Raw genomic sequence first — 14,431 nt, 5'->3', positions numbered from 1 at the left:
TGGCGCCGCAACGTGGATTGGCACTAATTAAGTAAAAAAGAAAAGGGAAAAGACTTCTCAGTGGAACGGTCTCGAATGAGCAGTTGAGGTAAGGAAGATTTTTTTTTCTCTCCTTACTTCGGTTTGCTTGTGGAGATTCGTGGGGGGACAGGAGCCTGTGACGTCGGAGCTAAATTATGAAAATTCGTGCACGTGGATTTCCGTCTTAAAGTCTGGCCCCCAAGTTAGGACGGATGAGATATGTAAACTGAGTTGAGATTTTTATGTCCGACGGGAGTTCTGAGCTCAAAGAATCCTGTCTGTTTTGGGACATGGGCTGCCTGAAAACCTGGATAAAATGGTGCAGCGGCGTCGGTATTTGTTTATTTATGATTGTCTTGAGATCTGTGTAAAGCTGTGATAAGACGTCGTCATTGGCTAGTGACAGTTCAAAATAGACGGTCTATATATGGTTGATACGGGAAATATTTATTTGTTTCCCTAGTGGATTTATGATTTGGGAGTCCGACATGTGACCTTGACTTAATAAGAAGTGTGGTGCGTGGAAGACCGCCATTTTCTAAAATCTGATTTTATTAGACCGACGTTAAAAAATGAGCAGTAATCGATGTTTTATTATTAAAATACTTTCGCATAGAACAGGCGATACAAAGAATGTGTGGGAATTGATGACATGTTTTGGTGTGGGAGATGTCTCATTCGGGAATGTTGGTGTGTGCCAGCTAGCGAGAATTGTGCGTGTGTTTCTGTCTGTGGATGTGTGTTCTCCCCCGCCCGGCTAGCTCAGTCGGTGGAGCATGAGATTCTTAATCTCAGGGTCGTGGGCTTCGCTGAGTGATTTTTATTTCAATGGCAGATAACATCGCTTGCTTGAATGTGATTTCTCTTTATTTAAATAATAACAGTCATTAAAAAAATGTTACCAATGAGCGAACGTTACTGCTTTTATATTTAATATTAAAAAGAGGTAATTATATAATAAAAATAAATACAAGTAAAAGTGTCCTAAACGTTTGTTAAAGACCCTTTTGAAATGTAATATTTATTTGACTGTTTATGCAAATTATATTCTGTATTTTTGTAAAAAAGGAAATAAAATATCTTATTTTGTACGCGGGTGATTTATAGTTAACTGTTTAAGGGCGAGGACGACGCTGTGCGGAGGAGAACCTTTGTGTTTTTGTCTTTTTTGTTTTTGTTTTGTTTGGCGTTGGGTGTGGAGTTATGGAGGCATGGATGAATGATGGAGTGACTGCTTCTTGGTTTTTGTGGGTTATTAGCGCAAACCGTTGGTTCTTTTTGTCTTTTTTGTTTTTTGTTTTTTGTTTTTTACCCCCCTCCTTACCCCCACCACTCTGTCTATCTCCGTGTGAGTTGAGCTCAACCGTGTGTATTATTTTCCCTTTACTTTATGTGACGTTATGTTAAGTGGTGTCATAAAAATAAAAAATGGAGGGATTACTTAATTCGTCAAGTCAAGTGCTCCGTTTGCGTGTGGCCTTTTGATTTGTGAGATCTTGTTCCGATAAACGTAATAAGCATAGTTTGGGTAAATTGAGGACAATTTGGCAGGCTTTTTCAAAATACAATGAAGAGCAGATTACTTGCTAAGGTGATGTCTTCATTCATTCATTCAGTCATTTAACCTAGACTAAACATCCGAGTTTGTAAACATGACGTAGTGTTTACAAATCTGAGGAATATTGATACGTTTGGATTGTGAATTATTTTATTTTTAACACAGAAATACTGCTAAAATTGTATTTTGAATCTGCTTTCCAGGAAATCGGTGATTGTGTCTCCAGAGGCAAGGAGAATAGGTAACAGGGAATACCTTTGACTTTATATCAGATAAATTTGTTTGTTCAAAAGGTCGTGAGGGGCATCTTACAAAAACTACACATTAAACAATGGTTCCATGGGTGAATTAGGTACAACCCACTACAGTACTTTCATTTATAGATAAACTCTTCTGCCATAACAAAGACATTAGAGGTATGTTCTAATGAGTTACTTTTCATTTGGTCATGATACAATTATTTGTTCATGAAATTTGAACTCTTCAACATGATTTATGTGTTAACTTAGTAATCACATGAGTTAGATATGATGGTATTCTCAGTGATAGTTTTTAAAAGCAAAGGTAGTCCAATGTTTTTTAATGTGGCTGATTTTGACTTAAACTGTAATTTTATATGGGAAGATACATTGAAAATTGATGCTGTTGTTTTGTCTATTTCTTTGTCATCTGAATGCATTGAAAGTACTTTAAAAACACGGAAAACCCATGAGCTTCGGGGGGGACTTCGCCCCACTAGTCCCCCCACCGGGGCACTGCCCTGGACCCAGTTGGGGGCCCGCACCCCCCAGACCCCCACCTAATTTTCAGATAATTTCACTTTGGTCAAATCATATCCGTGTAACAGGCAGACCAGCACCGCATCTGGGCCACTTGAGCAACTACAAAACACTACAAACTGAACTGAGAGACTGAATGTGACAATTGACGGCTGTCATCTACTAGCTGGTTAAGAGACAGGAGTCCAAGGTCGAACAACCATTTGAAAAGACGTCCCAGGGGATCTCGTGTACATCAAGGTCGACGAAAGAGGAACCATCCGAGGCGTGAGGGACCGTATACCGTCGTGAGGGCAACGCTGGCCGCAGTCCAGGTCGAGGGCTCACGCTGCCACCCGGGGGTCATCATTAATTGATTTTTGGAAAAAAATAATATTTAAGTGCGAAAAAATTAAAATTAATTTTTTTTGCGGCAAGGCCAATTGATGGGTATTTATTGGATTTCTAGCCATTAATTGGTAATTTAATGGTGTGCTAGCCGTGTCAATATGGTCGAACAAACTGGTCCTTTAATCTTTACTTTTAGTACAAGAAATATCTTCTGAGTTATTGGTGATCACATCAGCTACCGTCATGTTGGGGCTTGTTTTATAATTATAATTTGTCGATTCCTCCTAAATTAATATGCGAATTGTCGGAACACTAACTGATGTTAGATGAACAGTGAATGATAGAACATTCACGCCAACATTATCATGCGCAGTAAGACACCTTAGTAATAAGAGGTTTTGCTATTTATTACACATTCATTTATGAACAAAAATGTGTACAACATAGAAACATCGGAGATAGTGAAAATGTTAGAGATTTTCATTAGATGAAACGATGTGGGAAACAAATTTGCTGTCCCAGAAGCGGTTGTTAGAAAACAAAAAAAGTTGGGCTTCTAGGCAATTTGTTGACAAGGTTGAATTTCATTTCTCATAAAAAGCTAGGCCTTATAATGGGGGAAACACGGTAGCTTACGCGTATACATGCACTGTCCCGATTGTGCGTGTATGTGCCCTTGACCGCATACGAAATGCTCGCGCGGCGAGAGAATTTGCACGTTTGTTGACGCAATCGACTAACAAAAAACCCAAATAATTTCGCAATTAATGGGTTGCAAACTCGCATTAATTGCTAATTATTTAAATTTTGCAATAAATGGATTTATGAATTTAAGCAACCATTCCATTAATTTTTCGCAATTAATGGCATTAATTTTTCACCAATCATTTATTGCTGACCCCTGCTGCCACCGTCAACGAGACCAAGCAAGATCAACAGGACAGTAACGTTCAAATTAGGAAAACAAGATGTGGATAACAAAGCTGTGTGTGATAATGAATTGTCTGGTATGATTGTTACTAGGGGCAGAGCTCGAGAAATCGCAGCGGCGAATGGAAATTGCGGTTCCGAAAGTGCAACCGGAGATCCAAAAAGCGACGCTGCAGACCATGACGCATCCTAGAGACAGCGGCCCGGTTAAGTGTGACACTACTGTATAACATGCCAAAACGGTTGGTGATTTGGAAAGTACAAGTACATTTTACCTGAGGTAGATAAGCTCTAAAGTACCTAAATCAAAAATATTACAGGAAAAAAGAAAAATGTGAGATGTGACGAAAATGTGTAAAATATAATTTTTAGAATATGGTTTCATAAGAGACATGCACTGGAAATTTTTTAAAGGGACAGTGTGTATAAATTGACAGCAAGAAGTCTTTGCACTGTGGAGTGCAACCAAAATAAAAGTGCTTAACAGGATAATAAAGGGGGGTCACAGCACCCACATAAGCACTATTTTTCACTGCCTCTAGGTGATGCTCATGTTATGTTATGGAAAACTCCAGTAACTCCAGTTTGCAATCGCGTAGTCACACCAGCAGTACCTGTTTTGGATATAAATTGCTAAATACTTTATAAGGAAGCTAATTAAACAATTTAGGTTCACTATCAAGACATTTCTAATAAAAACTCGCAGGAAAAAACCTTAACCGACAACGAAAGTTTTATCCAGAAGCTGTAGCAAAGAAACTCAAAAGTTTTGATTAGGTAAGTGTTAAGGACTATAAACAGGACATGCGCATTTTGCTCCATTGCACAGCGCCCGTGCTAAAAGTAAATACGTAAATATCTTCAGTTGTAGGGATTTTTAACATTTTCATTTTGGGACAAAATGACAGACAAAATGACCCTTAGCACTCATAAGTGTCGGCAGGAGTCAGTCGAATTTTAAGTCACTTAACACTCAAAACGTTACACGGTAAAAATTAAAATCGCTGAAGGAAAGTACCGTAGAAATACTACGACAGTAATACGGTAATAGAGAAATGCCCCTAGAGGTATACTAAACAGTATCACAAAACTAACGATTCAATATAGTACTTTAAAACAAAGACATAGTACACTACATCAATTAAAAATAAGTAACTACAGAACTAAATACCAAGTTAAGTGCAAGAAAAGCATTTATGAGAGGGCTCTCTTCAATAAATTGAGGAAAAAGCCGTTTTGTCCAATGAAAAAGACGGACTTAACCAATTACCAACAACAATGACGTAATCTCGGAGCGACGAGATCTCGTTAGCTAAGATCGGCGTGCAGAAAAATAAAATCTCATACAGCAAAACCAAGAATCTTTGTTAAAGAGGAATTAAATGATAATGAAAATTTGCAGGAAAAGGTTGCGTCCCCAACATGGATGATGCGTCTGGGACACAGGAACAGGGTGAAGTGAGAACACTGAGTGTATACTAGATAATTATACAGAATAGTTTAAAACAAAAGAATGTTTAAGTAACAAAACTAATCATCTCTCGTTGAATATGCGAATGTAAAAAGGGTAAGAACTTTTAAGACGTGTAGTTTTGCTAGAGCAGAGGCGAGTAAAACAAAGAAGAAGACTGGAAACCGTCCATAATTTTAGTGTCCATCTTTTCGTTGGTTATAAACGGACATATTCAAAAGAGGCGTAATACATAAAAAGGTTGTAGATAGATTACCAGTGGTATGAATGATTTCGAATTATCAAAAATTGAAAGAAGTTTTGAAAACGACGATATAGTATCACAGGGAAGAAAATTGGAGACTAGAAATCATTAATAACGTAGCTGAAGCTATTCCAGTCACTGAATGAAATATTTCTTTTAAAAAGAAAAGAAAAAGAAAAACAAAGGGAACTAAGACAATTAAGTAAAAACGAAGATTGTTGCGCGGAATAAAAAAAAAGATAGTAATATAAAATAAATACGATTCAACAAGATAATTCATAAGTGACAAGTAGGTATTGCTTTATATCGAATCAACAATAAGAGATTATGATTACAGAGGGATGAAAAGACAATTAGAAATTTTTGACATTGAGTTCGAGTTGGCAGTTTTTTAGGACAATTGATTCCACACTGAATTTTTTAGAATGAGTGTTACGTTCAACAAATGATAAATAAATGTGAAACAATAGCTGACTTATGGTTGAATAAGTTAAAATGAAACATTGTCTATGGAAAAGAGCATTTTTTTTTTTAAGAAAACAATGAGAAAAAGATTGATCAATCCTGGAAAGGATTAAAGGAATTAAAATAACGACAGAATGGATTTCGATACATATCAAGGTGATTTAAAATATAACTGCATGGGAAATGAATGGAAAATAATTAAACTAAGATCATGTCTACTAGTAATTAAATTTAGAGAAAAATTTAGAAATTGAATAACCTGGCTAATTCACTAAGACAGGGGTGTCAAACTCATTTTAACTCAGGGGCCACACTAAAGAACAAACAGGAAGAAAGAGAGAGAAGGAGAAAGAGAAAGACAGAAATCCATGGAAAAATAGGAAGAGTAAAAGAGAATAAAGTAAAAAGACTGAGAGAAGAAGAGAGACGAGGGGAGTGGAAGAGGGATAATGGTTGAGAGAAAAAGGGACGAAAGAGAGAGAGAAAGAATGTACAGCGTTTGTGAGAGCCACATCAAGTTGACATATTTCAACCTGCAGCTTGTTTTTCTCTTGCGCTTCACTAAGTGTTGTCGCGGGCCGGATTCAACCCCCCTGGTGCTGATAACGCCAAGGTCGCGGATTCAATCCGTTAGCGGGCCGCCTGTTTGACATCTGTGCACTAAAACATCTCAGTACGTGAGCACGATAAAACTTAACGAGACTCTAAGTGCCCCTGAATTCCACAGAAAGTTAACCTAGTATATTGTTTTGCTTTAATTCTGAAAGAAAAGAAAAAGAAACACTAAGACAAACGTACAACATAAGTTATTTAAATAAGGATAATTTGCTGAAAATTGGGTATGAAAACTTGCGACAAAAGTATGAAAAACAACACATTATGTAGTGTTAGGGAGTTCCTCAGGGTATTGGAAGGCACTACATATATGCGCATCATTTATGATAAGAAGGAATATAACTTTACGGACATAGTTACAAAACGGGTGCACACATTGTAACTGACAATTAAATTTGGCATGACACTCCATCTTCAAAGTTAGGTAAAGGAACGGAAAAGATAAGGTTATAGTTATAATTAAATACAATATGTACACAAGAATGTGCATTTAAAATGTTACATACGGTTGAGGTTTGTGTAAATATGCATTTGGTGAAAAATAGTCAATATAGTGCAAAAGAAAGTTGTACACAGTTGTACCTCTACTTATACGTTTAATTGGTTCTAGCAGTAAATATGAAATGATGAAACTATTGTAAATCGAAACACATTATCAATTTGAATCAATTGGATTGAAACGGGATTAGTCCGTTCCGAAAGCAAACGAACCTTGTTGAGTCAACTGCAATTGCCCTGAAGGTATACTGATGTTCAGTAGAGGTTCGTACATAAACAAAATCTAAAATTCTATGTTTTAAAACTAACAATATAAATGTGTTGGAATAGCCAAGCCCAAGTCCAGACATAAATAGTGTTTGTGGAGAGATCTGAAAAATGGTGTATCCAGACGATCACCGTCGTACCTTTGGGAACTGGGGAGCGGTTTTGTAAGGAACAATGGAAAAAATAACAAGGAACAAACGCTAATATTTCAGTTTGATGTGCAACCATTACACAAAATAAATAAACAGGAAATCAATATAATGGAATACAACATCATAATTGTAAATGAGAAAAATTGGATGTGTCCCTAGGCCGTGACGACAAAAGTTTGCCCACCATTGACTTAAAACAATTGTTTTTGGGACGATAGACTGGTGGTTAATTGCGCTTTTAATGACTGATTTTTTTTTTAGGTTCTTTTAAGAAGCAGAATGTTGGAAAAATTTTAAGCTGATTGTAGGCGATGATGAAATAGGTTGGTAAATTCTCTATAGAGCGTGACGTCTCGTTTGGTTTCTTGTTATAGTCGTCATAGTTCCATTCCACTCCTTGTAGTTATTAGTATCGATACGACGACACACACACACACACACACACTGCTGTCGTCTTAATAAAACTGAATCGTCTCTGCACCGCACAACACAGTGGCCACGATCACACTCTCAGTCCACTCCTGGCGCCCATTCTCAGTCATCCCTCTCCTCAAAGCGCCCTAAACCTTGCTTCCTTGATTGAGTAGAAGGACGTGTATAAATAGTGCAATTCGCGATAGAAGACAAGTTTGAATTACTGAAATTCCGAATATCATGGGATGAGTCAGAGAAACGTGCAACCAGTCGGAGTGCCGACGGACTACCAGAAACCAAATATGTTAACGACAGTACAGACTAAAGTTAATAATATACTAAATAATAATACTAAATAATAATGATAGGCTAAACCTTAATGTGACGATACAGGAAAGAAAGGTTCCGACGACCAAAGTCCAGAAAAACCTACACCCACGGCGACGGCACTAAAGAGTGAGGTTACAACGCCGACAGCCAAAAATGAGTGCACGGCCAGTACGTAAAATTCGGGAAATTGTGTAGAAGAGGAAAACCGTAACCCTAACTCGGTAGTTGTGTAGGCGCATGGTCTCAATGTGCACTGACTTAATTTGACTAAGCAAATTAAATTTTTGTGGGCCATTTGTCTTGTCATATGTTTTATGTTTGTTCAATGTGTAAATGTTTGTATTCTGTCCTGTATTCTCTTTTTTCTTGTCTTATATGTTTGTTTGTACTAGCGTTTAAGCGGCCCACGTAACTGAAAAGGAAAAATGGAAAAATACGAAGGAAAATTGCCGCGGACGAGAGCGCGTGCGTTTTTAACAAAGAAGAAAAAGGAAGCGAATTTAAGTGCACAATGCAACGACAGAAACGTTTTGTTATCAACAGTAAGACCGTTTAAAAATATTGTTTTTGGGTGGAACCGAGAGCACATCGCGTCAGGAATCGAAAATGTTCGTTTTTTGGGAAATCAGTGTTTGACGCTAAGGGTATACAACATAACGCATAGGGGCCTAAGGGGTTCCAATAAATATTTTTTACGGTCCAAATTTTTTCTGTTTTTTCGATTGGACAACGATAAATTGAGGAGTGGTAAGTTTAGAAAAATTATGTTTGAGTTATTTCAGATTCATGGAGGTAATGCCAGAACCACACCATAGAAAGATGGAATAGTGACAGAAAATGAATAAAAATGTTTCGTTTTCAGTAAAAATTTGAAAATAAAGGAATGTGAAGATGATGAAGAATCCAATTGAGTGGAATAAATGGAGTAATTTGAGAATGTAAAGCATTGTTGTACGAGAATAGTGGAAGAGCGTGAGTTAATACTTTTTTTTCATTGAATATGGAGGAAATATTCATTGAATGGAATACAAATGAGTAAGATGAATCGTTGTAGATCAATGCACGTCGTTTTCAAATGAAGTAGGTGGAGCTAGGATAGCAGATTTAATTGGTTTGGAAAAAATAAATAAATGAATTGAAAGATTAAGTGAGATGGTTATATGTCAATTTCCCATTAAACTAGTGGGCTAAAAAGCATGTGTTAGGGGGCGTAGGAGAAGGGAAAGTTATGTAGAAAATGGTTTGTTGGCAGAGCAAGTAAGGAAGTTACAAATACAGAAAGATAAGAGTTAGCAAAGGAAGAAATAAAAAGGCGAAAAGAAAGTAGGCGTTGAGGAAAAGAGAAGAGAGGGATATACAAGTGGTAAAGGAAGAAATGAAAAGGGGAAAAATCAATTAAATGAAATATCTTTGTTGACAATTGGCCGGAGTAAAGAAAACATATGTATGTGGACGGGTATGGCTAAATAACATCGGACAACCGAGAGTAATTCCAGAGTAATTTATAGCTAGCAATGAAATTAAGTCTGGATTAGGATCGGTGTTTATCTGGATAACTCAGAATAAGAACGCAAAATGGATTAACTACATTTATTACAACCAACAACGTTTATTAATTACATTAACGAGGCCTTTAGTGCAGTAGGAGAGCAATTACATGAGACATCTAGGATGGCCTGGCAGAATCATCAGGCCCTCGATTTTCTCTTAGCCAGTAAAGGAGGCGTGTGTCATATGATAAAGGAGGAAGGCTGTACGTATATACCTATAAATACATCCGAAGCAGGAAGCTTCACAAAAGCACTGTCAAAGATTCGTGAGTTGAGCAATGAAGTGACAGTAAATACTGAGAAGAACAGTATCTCTTTTGATTGGTTCTCGTATACATTTGGGTACTGGGGTAGTATGTTAGCGAAGGGGGGAAATTTTCGTGCTAACTATCGTAATAATTATGTATTTGTTGTGTTTCTGTGCCATACCTATTCTTAGAAGAGGAATTCTTAAGACTTTTGGAGAACAAATGACAGTAGTAGCTAATACTTGAGTGGCAAGAAGCTCAATGAGCACAGTTAGTGATTAAATATCCAAGCCTATTCCTTAGTGAGGAAGAACAGATGACTCAACTAAATTCAAAACCTTGAATTTTATTTGGCAACGTTAATAGTCAGTCTACATTACATTAAATAATGGAGCATCTGCGGAAAGAGACACAAATGATAATCTACACTAATGACAATATCAAGTAGCACTAGGAATAACAGCAACAAATATATTGGTTTCTACTTGTGATTCTTTTGTTGGTATGTCACACTGCCGGGGAACAAGCTGCTGCCTGGGATGGTCATCGTCGCTTCCGGGTTTTTGGCTGCATGGAAACTGAGCGTGATGCCTGCTGGGATAACACTCACTCCAACATCTGACTTCACGCCACCCGTTGACGAATACGACAGTGCATGGTCTTCAAATTATGCACAGGGGTCAGGCCAAAGGCCGATGTATATGCTGTATCACTATCCAGTCATGCACTCATCTTGAAATGTATCGACGGCTGTTACCAAAATTTGTTATCGCTGATCAGTTTAATTATTCATTTACCTTTATCACGTACCGATCAACCGTCGACGGTCCACGTGTATAATACAGTATGTACGGATAAAGATAAATGAAGGGGGGGTTAGTGCATGGGTCAGATGTTTGGAGTGTTAGGGGTTTTTTCTTTTTTATTTAATGAAACATGAACAATGAAAGTTAGAGTAATCACAGCAGGCTGACCGCCAGAATTTTATTTTATTTTCGATTCGCATAAACTCTGTCCTGTATTGATATCTATGATTGGTAATAATTTGCCACTACTCTGTATTCCTTTTCAATTTTAATTTCCATTCAAAGGAAAAAAAAAAAAAAAGGGGGGATTATGTTGTGGCAAATCCTCAAAAGCATTTGCACTTGCATATATAGAAATAGATTTGCATACATGTCTACATTAACTTACAATACATTACTTGCTTGTGGGAAAAGGTCGGGGTGACCTCGGTTGAAGATACCGTTACCAGACGATTAGAGTTTACCTTGAAGATACCGTTGCCAGACGGCGTGCAAGGAACGGTCACGTACTCATACGGCGTACACGGGACTGGTCACGTACTCATACGTGATACAGGACCGCCTTTTGGGGTGTACTCAATCGAAGCCTAATCGTCACTACCAGCTTTAAATACATTGTCATGTTCCTAGCTCTGTGAGATCTTTATTGACGCATCAATAAAGTGACAATCTCCCTCCGTAACGAGACTGGCTCCTGTCTATTTCTTTTATCCACTTATGAGAAGACTTTCTCTCGATTATCGGACCTCCAATTTCTACAACAGGATCATCCCCCTGTTATCCTATTCTTTGTTTATGTGTTATTGTTTTGTCTATTTAAGGAAAAATACAGGACCAAGGTTCTGAGTTATTTGCTGCATTTTTTAGTTGTAAACCATTTTCAAGACTGGTGTTTCTCAATGTTGGGTCACAATTCGTTTCCAGTGTGTCACAAGTCTTTGCCTTCGCAAAGTAATGCCAAGAAAGAAAAAAATAACTGAGGGTAAATTACACTCCTTAATATTACAGAGGTCCCTTGGTTTTTGTGGTTAATGTGGACCAGAACCACCCGCGAAAATTGAAAATTTGCGAAATAGCATTACACCTTCATAAAACCCCCGAAGGGTGAACCTACCCCAAGACGTCATAAACGATTGAGAGTATACGACTGGATTTTAACAGAAAGGCAACCATTTGATCAGTAAAGGAAAAAGGTGTAAGATTTGACCAGTAGATGTTGCTGTCTGTTGTAGCACAACCAAAAATGAGTGACAGGAAGAATCAAAATTGAGGGGACTCAATGTGACAATTTTTCTTCTTATTTTTTGCCAAGGCCTTCAAAACGTATTTTACCTGCAGCAGCAAGATAACCAACAGTTATGGTGAGACTCAAGTTATGTCAAATAAATGTGAATAGCTAATCATACAAGTTTTTTAAACAACCAATGAAGCCCCAACTACATTGTTGACGGTCCCTGGCCTGTTCTTGGGTCGTGGTAAAGTTGGCACCAGTCCATTCCTTAATGTTGTTTGCTCAGTTCTTTTTCGGTCTTCATCACCGCCTGCCCCCTCGAACTGTGCCCTGGAGAAAGATCTTGGCCAGTCCTGATGATCTTGCGACATGACCATACCACCCAAGTTTCGTCGGCACACAATTGACCACAGTTCTTTGCAGGGTCCAACATGTCCTCTGTTGGTGTTGCGCACCATTTTTTGGGTAGTATATAACTTCTAATTTCTATTCAGCCCTAAGAGGAGCACGGAGCGGCGCAACCGCGAGCAGGAGAACAAATACATAGAAGAGTTAGCCGAGCTGATCTTCGCCAACATGAACGACATGGACGACCTCAATGTTAAGCCCGACAAGTGCGCCATCCTTAAGGAGACAGTCAAGCAGATCCGACACATCAAAGAGCATGGTGAGTTTGCGTGTGTGAAGGTAATGCTTTGTCCTCTAAACGCCCAATCACAATATTTCCTTCATTTGGATTCCAAAGATTTAAAGTGACAGCATAATAATTTAATCTTAGAGGTTGTAGCTTAGAATGAAGCTGAAGTGTGTGAATCTGCAGAAAACACACTACAGAAGCTTGAAGAATACCACTTGGCAAAATTGCCGAGGCTACTTCTGTTTTTTTTGTGCGTGAGCAAAGATGCATTTTCGCCAACAACAGGACATTAAACCTGTTGTTAATCCCTGCGAGCTACAACAAAACAGCAATCAAGCTAGACACACCCTGAGCAGTGTCAGGACCCTGAATAATGGAATTTAGCAACATGAGTGGCAAGAGTAGGAAAGAGTGAAAAAGTTGAAGATACCTGAAGCACAGGACTCGGCAATGTTCGCTTGGATGACTAGCTGTGGAAGGCGAGTGACACTGAAGGACTAAGCATGAGCAGATAACAGTAACAATAGTGACTAGGGGTGAGTCATAGCCTGCAGATAAGTCACAAATGTGAGTAGCTAGAGAAGGAAACAGAAGAAACAAAAATAGAAGATGCCTGAATGACAGGGGTTTCATGTGTGCATTCAGGGGATGTTGCATGCTAAAAGCAGCACAGGGACAAGCTACCTCAGCAAAATCTTCATTTGGGCTTCTGTAGTAGTAAAATAACAGCCAAACTTGACAGTTTCTTCTAGATGTGTGAGATCATTAGACATTCATGAATCTACGAATTTTAGAAAAATATGTTTATTGAGCTAGGGTTAAGTTTAAAGTAGATCAGAGACCCAAAATTAGGAGAGAATACATCAATGCACTTTGAACTAGCAAGGAGAACAGGAGAGGACCCAAACTTCAGAAGATATTCCAACCTGTTCTAAAAATCCTCTCCTGAGCACTTTACTTTTGTTAAATCTTGGTTTAATTTAAATAAATGAAGTATTCATACATCACTAGGGGTCGCATTACATTACACACTGGAACTTAAATTTTTGAGACACTAATAGCTGAATGTGCCATACAAGGCACCTACCTGCTTATCGGTGGCATTAGGGGTTCAGTGTCTTGCCTAAGGACCCTTTGACATTTAACTCGCAGGAGCCATGAATCGGACCTGCGACTTCTCAGTCCCAAGCTAGCGCTCTACCTCTACTTCTCTATGTGAATAGGTAATTGACCCTGAATGGATTTGCGTTGGGCCAAAGAAATCAAATGTCTACGATAATTGGTAATGTGTCTTTCACAATGCTGTGGAAATATTTTGGCCCACTCTTCTTTGCAAAATTGTTTAAAATCTGCCATATTCAAGGTTTTTCTAGCATGACCTGCCTTTTTAGGGTCACAAGACAGCATCCTGATTGGATTGATTTAATTTTTTGAGCCATTCAGAGGTGAACTTCTTTGTGTGTCTCCAATTGTTGTCCTGCTGCATGATATAAGAGTGCTTGAGTTTGCGGGCACATACTGATGGCCAGATATTTTTGTTCAGGATCTTCTGGTAAACACCAGAATTCATTATTCTGTCAACCACAAGAGGTTATCCTGGCAAAGCAGCCCCAGATCATCACACTGCTACCAGCATGCTTTACTGTTGGCATCATGTTCTTTTTGTCAAATGCTGTGCTATTTCGACGCCGATGTAACAGGCTGTACATCTTCCCAAAAAAGTTCAATTTTTGACTAATCAGTCCACAGAATAATTCTCCAAAAGTCTTGAGGATAATTAAGATGCTTACCTTTTCGCATAGGGCCAGATAGGCAGAGATTTTTTTGTGTGCCTTAATAAATGGAATCAACATTTGAAAATCTTGTATTTCCTTGTATTTGTGTG

The 14,431-nt window shown here is 38.2% G+C and overlaps 1 protein-coding gene across 3 annotated transcripts in view; it reads left to right on the top strand.

Moving 5' to 3' along the window:
* The window catches only part of LOC148375140 (nuclear receptor coactivator 2-like), a 72,596-nt gene that overhangs the window by 21,365 nt on the left and 36,800 nt on the right, over positions 1-14,431 (top strand). For all 3 annotated transcript variants that reach the window (XM_088344944.1, XM_088344937.1, XM_088344952.1), the window contains exon 3: positions 12,404-12,576. In XM_088344944.1, the coding sequence (XP_088201070.1) occupies positions 12,404-12,576 (173 nt within the window). The remainder of the gene's footprint in view (positions 1-12,403; positions 12,577-14,431) is intronic.

The sequence above is a fragment of the Urocampus carinirostris genome, chromosome 1 (genome assembly GCF_059441175.1).
Source record: "Urocampus carinirostris isolate Australia breed hairy pipefish chromosome 1, RoL_Ucar_1.0, whole genome shotgun sequence".
In the NCBI taxonomy this organism is placed as follows: domain Eukaryota; kingdom Metazoa; phylum Chordata; class Actinopteri; order Syngnathiformes; family Syngnathidae; genus Urocampus; species Urocampus carinirostris.
Note: the sequence above shows the minus strand (reverse complement) of the source record. Positions and strands in the feature narration are given on the sequence as shown.